This window comes from Chanos chanos, chromosome 15 (assembly GCF_902362185.1).
Source record: "Chanos chanos chromosome 15, fChaCha1.1, whole genome shotgun sequence".
Lineage (NCBI taxonomy): Eukaryota > Metazoa > Chordata > Actinopteri > Gonorynchiformes > Chanidae > Chanos > Chanos chanos.
Genome location: NC_044509.1, coordinates 18,745,075 through 18,752,574, shown reverse-complemented (window position 1 = coordinate 18,752,574; position 7,500 = coordinate 18,745,075). Strand labels below are relative to the sequence as shown.

The window sequence follows — 7,500 nt, the reverse complement described above, 5'->3', positions numbered from 1 at the left end:
TGTCAGCACAGGCCATTCGGGTTATGACTGATTTGAGTTTGACACAACGTTGGACTGAGAAAAGATTTCATCTCCAGCTTACCGCTTCAATCTCTTCCTCTTCCTCATCAATGGTTGACACGGTAACAGAGCTGAACTTGCCCATATCTTTTGTGCGTTTTGTCATCATCACCTAGGAAAAATTCAAACAGAAATATGAGCACCTATGCTAAAATACCTGGAGACAGAAAATGCCAGAGAGAGACAGAATTACCACAGACAGGAAACATTAAAGACAGACGGCAGGATTCTGAAACAATAAATAAGACTGCCAAGAACAGAGTGTAACTTACAAATCCACACTTGAGTATGAGCTTAACAAGAGACAGGACTAGATGACACAAACCAAAATGATGAGGACACTCAGAGGAACGTTCACATTTCTGACTCTACCATATCTGACGCTCTTACCCGCACTTTCTTGGGGGCCTCCTGTTTCTGGCTGTACACGCTGGTGTTTCCAAACCCCTGGCCAAACTTTACCACAGCACCGTCCACTATAAATGTTGCCGGAGTGTTATTCATCTGATGCTGATAAAACAGAAGCAGACCACACCTACGAGACACATACACAGGTATCAGCCTGACCACGGCCACAGAACCATAAAGAACAGTCTTAACCGTGCACACAAACCATAAATTTGCAGTTTCGTAAACCATTCCAGGAGGTCCAGTCTGCCAGGTGTTCTCTGCATCTTCACAGACTGTTCCATATTTCTCTGAATAAATGCCAAAAATTTCATAAAGGTTCCTTGAATGCTTGGATGTAGCATTAAACTCTTTAAAGTAGGAGTTCCCAAACTTGAGAATGACAAATCTGGACATGCAGTGCTTTCCCTAGCCCCACTTAATATTTAATGTTTCTGTAGAATCAAACTCAGGCGGAAGCAGATCAAGAGATTGTAATGTCAGTATCACTCACCTCTAATGTAATCCTCTACTGTAACACTCACCTATGATGTAACATTTTAATGTAACCCTTACCTCTAATGTAACACTAATGTATAAGAGCTCTGGTCATCTTAATTCATAAAGAGTGAGTGAAAAATTACAAACAGAGTGTTAAACTGAGTGGATACATCATCAGTTTTGAAAGCTTCATACCCTCTCTCACAGCATTTTCTGAGTGGAGTATGCATATTGGCATTTTCTGAGTGGAGTATGCATATTGGCATTTTCTGAGCGGAGTATGCATATTGGCATTTTCTGAGCGGAGTATGCATATTGGCATTTTCTGAGTGGAGTATGCATTTTGGCATTTTCTGAGCGGAGTATGCGCTTGGCATTTTCTGAGTGGAGTATGCATATTGGCATTTTCTGAGCGGAGTATGCATATTGGCATTTTCTGAGTGGAGTATGCATATTGGCATTTTCTGAGCGGAGTATGCATATTGGCATTTTCTGAGCGGAGTATGCATATTGGCATTTTCTGAGCGGAGTATGCATATTGGCATTTTCTGAGCGGAGTATGCATATTGGCATTTTCTGAGTGGAGTATGCATATTGGCATTTTCCTGAGTGGAGTACGGTTATTGGCATTTGATCCTCCTTTGATCCACAGAACCAAAATTTATTATGATTCATCATCTGTTCTCGGTGCTTAATAAGTTTATTATAAGATTAAATCTCTGTGATTGCACACAGACATGCTGTGAGCAATGAATCTGACCTCTGCATTTAACCCATCCTCACACACCAGTAGGGAGCACACACAACCACTAGGCAGAGGTGCAGTGGGCAGCACACCTGCGCCCGGTGAAAAACCTGCACTTTGCAAAAGGCTTTCTATCCACATTTCAATACCTAGGGCCCAGCTATAATTGTCATAGAGTTGGGATTTAAAACACTGGAGTTAGAGTTAGGATGAGGAGACAAGGAGAACTTTTCCAGAAATTTTTTTCCTGCTCTTCTACTCCCCCCTGTCAGATTATTAATGCTGTTAATACCACAACTTTAGTCTTGCAATGTTACAACTTTTTCTTTGAAATATTACACTTTGCAGGGAAAAAAAAGTCGAAACATCTTGTGATGTTGTAACTTCTCAAACCCTTGTGACTTTTCTCTTATAATATTGTAACCTTTTCTTGAGAGATTACTATTTTATTATCAAAATCTTACACTTGTTTTAAACATTGGGCCATATTACCTTTTCAACCCATTTCACCGGTGTCTGTATTTTCTGTTTCCTATTTTTTGCACAACCCCGTGGAGAGTTATCAGCCACTGGCTTTTGCCTGCCCACTGAGGATTTCTCCGGGAGGCAACGATAGAGGTTCACGTTATGTGCAATAGGGAAACGAGTTCTTGTCAGTATCGCAAATATGAACACGGCCAGTTGTTTCCTGAGGAACCAGTGCCACGTTGGAGGCACCACTATAGGGAACTGAACCCGGTTCTCTGCAGCACTAGGCTAGCGTCTTTTCTGCTGCTCTTACACAACTCTGTTTAACAAAATGCTTTTTTCAAACAGTGCAGAACAAAATACTCTTTCATACTCTGTTACAAAAACACATTGACGAAGAAACTTATGAAGGCTAGTTAACAACAATCAGTGGTTGATTTTACATTAGCAGTATTAATGGCATTACAAGGAGGCCTACCTCCAACTAGCAGAAAACAAATTAAGACCCAGAGACAGCTAAGGAGAAGATTAAGGTAAAGAATGTGTATATTGAAGAGCAAAATGGGGTGGGGTGGTTTAATATCAAACCACACACAAACGATTGCGCTTGTCACCACAGATTCTAGAGAATTCAGAACACAGTGCTTGGGGGGTGAATACACATGATCACTTTCTGTTTGAACTGCTTATAAATTAGCGCTCTTGGTTTAAGGGTTAGATAGGAAGTAAGTTAAATGAACAGATGAAAGGTCTAGAAAATGAGCTCACTTACTTGCCACACTTTTTCCGATACTGTCTCTCGATGCCCTGCGCTCTGTATGGGAAGAACAGAATCATTAGGCAATTTATCAAAACTAACACACCACACACATGATAGAAATGCATCATTACGCAATTTATCAAAATCAACACACCACACAGGATAGAAATGCATCATTACGCAATTTATCAAAATCAACACACCACACACATGATAGAAATGCATCATTACGCAATTTATCAAAATCAACACACCACACACATGATAGAAATGCATCATTCTAACTGTGGCGCTGGGAATGACTTAGCTCATTATGACCACATATTTCAGTAGAACTCATGTTTTTTTTACAGACGTGCACACAGACACCCCCACACACACACACCTTTTCAGGTAAACAGTCTCATCATCATCCACATTACAGAACTTGTGGGCATGTTTGGCCACATCAATCACTCTTGCCCTGTCCCGGGGCCTCATAGGTAACTTCTCCAGCTGACAGTCTGCAGAATAAAACAGATAGACTTGAGCTTTAAAAGGCGCACACACACACACACACTATGCAACTATATACAAATCAGAAACATCTGTTATACACATACAGTACTGTTGCCAATATATCTGTAACATCTTTAATATACAGGTACACATCAGAAATATCTGTTACACAAAACTCAAACACACACGCACACCTCCCAGTGTGTAAACACGCAAGATGCGCACTCACAATAACATAGGCTGCACCGAGTGCGATGTTTCATTGGTCAAACGGACAGCCACGTGTAGATCAAACTCTGGTCTGGACACCGAGTAAAGACTCGGAAAGGTTGGGGGGTTTTTTCATAGTCGTGGTATTGACTTTAAAATATGTCGACAGAAAGAGCCCAGTCGCCTTGTTTAAACATCAGACAGAGGAGAGGACTGCTGAAAGGACACTCTAAATTTGCCCGTGTGGCATCCATTAACAGACACTGCTGCTGCATTCATTGACAAACTGTTGTTCATACAAGTTTTTGAACGTGTTTAGACCGCAACCGTTTGAAAACTAGACGCTAACTAGCCACACATAAACTAACACATAAAATTACGGCTTACCTTGAAACGGTGCACTGTTTTGTAGGTGACACAACTAACGGATATTTCATGTCCCGTCCACGTTGATTAACATATAACATTCCATTACTAAAAGTATGTTTTCATAGAACTGTGACTTAGCAATCACTTGAATAAGCCAAGTTACGTACCCAACACAAGCACCATCTGGCCACACAAACAGTAGTAGACATGGAGCGGCTTCTCTCCATCGTCATATTCCTCTCGATCTCGGGTGTCTGAACAGACAACACTTCTTGAAACAACTTTGGGCATTGCTTTTCCAGACCTTAAATGTATGAGCCTTTTGCTGAAACCTAACCTAACACTTCCACAAAACCGTCCCCTAATGATGACGCATTCACTGTATGAAATTGGCGTCATAGCAAATAGCGTGATTTCCATCGCATTCGATAGGTGGCGTTATTTGACATTCATGGCAATGGCACATTAATGTTTCTTAGACATTCATCACACTGTTTCATTTTGCCGCCACAGTCTATGCTACCCACTTTCAAAACATAACAAAAAATTGTATGGCTGGCTTACGCTTCGAACTTGCTGGTGAGATACTCAGAGGACTTTTGAGGAACGTTGGGTTAGTCGTTTCTCACCATCACTGACGATGACTGTCGCCTCCGTTTCGGATCAACTGGCCAACATGTGCATTCTCTCGCACCAGTGGGTCTTTCATTAAAAAAAAAAAAAAAAATCCATTCAGATTTCAAAAGTGGTTCTACAGTACAACAATGAACAATTTTAATCAGAACAACTCTGAAATAAAGGTTAAGGTTTAACAGAAGGAAAAGTACTGATTTTTTCCCCTTGTTTGTTTGTATGTGTCATATGTTAATGTGAAGACACTGACATTATTGCCTAGGGAATCAGTCATAGGCACAAAGCAGAGATACATAGTAATGGTTAGTCAGAATGAAAGGGAGTCTTAAACCTTAAGTCCAAATGCATTTGTACTTTAACTCCCAAATGTGAGCTTAGTTATCTCAGATGGTATAATTAGTGCTTGTAGACCGTTATGGTGTCATTCCTTTATGATGGGTTTCATCAGCGCCAGCCTGTACCCTCTAATGGTAAAGCAAATCCCCAGTCTGTAGTTACACGATTCCAGCACAGGGACTAAATAGAGGCCAGTGTGAGGCACTGAACAGATTCGTGACCTGGAGGATGTCTCTGTGCTGCCGTGTGCTGGATACACCTGCGAGCTGCTGTTTTTATCTGACATTTTCACTTGGGTAGCACTCCATCTATTTCACATCAGAGTGTGAATGGTCAAGGTCAGGAAAACTTTCATTACCCTCAGAAGAAACACACACAAACACAATGCACACGCATGCATGCACGCACGCGCGCGCACACGCACACACACACACACACACACACACACACACACACACACACACACTAAAAGCAGGAGCTCTGGCAGAGACTCCCCCCTCTCTGCTGTGTCTTTCACAGGAAGGACATAGCAACAGGGTGGCTTAAATAATACACTGCACTGAGATATTTCAATCGAGGTGTGCATATATGTGTGTGTGTGTGTGTGTGTGTGTGTGTGTGTATGAGGATGTACAAGGGTCTTTGCATGTTAGAGTGTGTGAACCCATTTGTTGCATACAGTTTGAGAGTGTGTGTCATTGTGATACGTAGTCGCTGGGAAGTGCTGTTCTGTCTGTCTGTCTGTCTGTCTGTATGTCTCTCTCTCTCTCTCTCTCTCTCTCTGCCTCCTCAGTCTCACAGTGGTTACTGCTCATACGAGTCATTGCAGAGAAACGCACTCTTCTCTCAGAGCACGGCTGATCATGCTTCAGCTCATTCTCCTCTCCTCTTTTTCCCTCATCCTTACTTCTCTCACAGGTAAGATCCTCTCTTTCCCTCTTTCTCTCTTTATTCCCTCCTTTTTCTCTCTCAGTCTGTGTTCTCCTTTTTCCACACTTCCACAACTAAGCATTTTTACTCTAAGTCAGATGTCTGCAGGTCTCTCTCTCTACGTATCTGTGTACCTTCTGCCTATGTGTAGTTATTGCACTTAATCTTTTTGCCCTATTTACACTCTCTCTCTCTCTCTCCATGGTGTTGTGAATTGAACTTTGCTCTAAGCAATGTGTTGATTTCACACAGCAAGCTGAGGTTAAGATTCAGTTGCAGAGACACTTGTATGAATGTTCCTTGAGACTACTGACTTTATTGACTGACTGACCTACCGACTGAATGAATGAGTGAGTGAGTGAGCGTAAAATTATAAGTTGGTGTTGACCATTATGGTGAGTGGGGATGTATATATTTGCATGCGTGTGTGTGTCTGTGTGTGTTCTGTGGGGGTGTGTATATTTGCATGCGCGTCTGTGTCTGTGTCTGTGTGTGTTCTTACGCTGTAGAAACATGTGAGCAGCATCCCCCCTGTGCTGGGATTCAGGATGAATTATAGATGAAGTCTTAGTTTGACACACATGCAGTGAGATGTTGGTAGTGTCGGACCAGGAGGATAGGTAAACCCGTCTGACAAATTTACACTCATCTCAGTGAGTGTTATGATTTCTATTGGCTCTTCAGTGCTGTGCTGTACCCAGCTTGCCTCCGCAGAAGTTTGAGATTCTCTTGAAGTAGACTATATGAGAGATACACTGTGTGAGAATTAGACTGTATGAAAATTAGACTGTGTGAGAATTAGACTGTGTGAGAATCAGACTGTGTGAGAATTAGACTGTATGAGAATTAGACTGTATGAGAATTAGACTGTGAGAATTAGACTGTGTGAGAATTAGACTGTATGAGAATTAGACTGTAGGAGAATTAGACTGTATGAGAATTAGACTGTAGGAGAGGGGGAGCTGCAGCTTGTCCCTGCTTTTTATCTGTGTCATTTCACGAATACAGTCTCTCTCCCTCGATCTCTCTCTCATACAGTCTCTCACACTCAGACCCCCTCCCTCAGACAATCTAAAAACACTGTCTGAAGCCACATAAGCAGACAAGGAATATACTTTGACCGTTAGTGTCTTCCCTCTCCCACTTGCTTCTATTCCTATTGGACTGAAATGAGTTTCTAAATGGTAAAAGCTGTAAACTCAGTAGGTATGGTCACTGAAACCTGTGATCATAGATCCGGCCAGTTGAGTTAGTTCTCATTAAAGCACACAGGCTTGTGACTAAAGTCTGTAATTCCTTTCTGAGACATCCACTCAGACACACATGAGAGAGAGAGAGAGAGAGAGAGAGAGAGAGAGATCATATCAGCAGGTAACAAGTTCAACCTGCCCACGTAACCGTGCCTGTAATTAAACTACAGAGAAGCATGTGTGTGTGTGTGTGTGTGTGTGTTTGAGTCATTCAGCACAGGTGTGAAACCACAGGTATGTTTTGCCACATGCTTGGTTGGATTATCACACACCTGACTCAGAACTGTAGGTCTTGAAAAACTTACATTTTTTGTAAACTCTTGTTTTTCCTTCCCCCCACCTCCTCCAGCAGA

The 7,500-nt window shown here is 41.9% G+C and overlaps 1 protein-coding gene across 3 annotated transcripts in view; it reads right to left on the bottom strand.

Annotated features, from left to right (window-relative positions):
• The window catches only part of steep1 (STING1 ER exit protein 1), a 6,187-nt gene extending 1,846 nt beyond the window's left edge, over positions 1-4,341 (bottom strand). The window contains exons 1-5 of one of the 3 annotated variants that reach the window (XM_030792693.1): positions 4,166-4,341; positions 3,307-3,424; positions 2,934-2,975; positions 451-595; positions 83-172 (exon numbers count right to left, since the gene is read on the bottom strand). In XM_030792693.1, the coding sequence (XP_030648553.1) occupies positions 83-172; positions 451-595; positions 2,934-2,975; positions 3,307-3,424; positions 4,166-4,289 (519 nt within the window). In that variant the 5' untranslated portion in view covers positions 4,290-4,341. The remainder of the gene's footprint in view (positions 1-82; positions 173-450; positions 596-2,933; positions 2,976-3,306; positions 3,425-4,165) is intronic. The other 2 variants (XM_030792694.1, XM_030792695.1) reach the window with 2 other exon arrangements.
• Between the last annotated feature and the right edge of the window lie 3,159 nt (positions 4,342-7,500).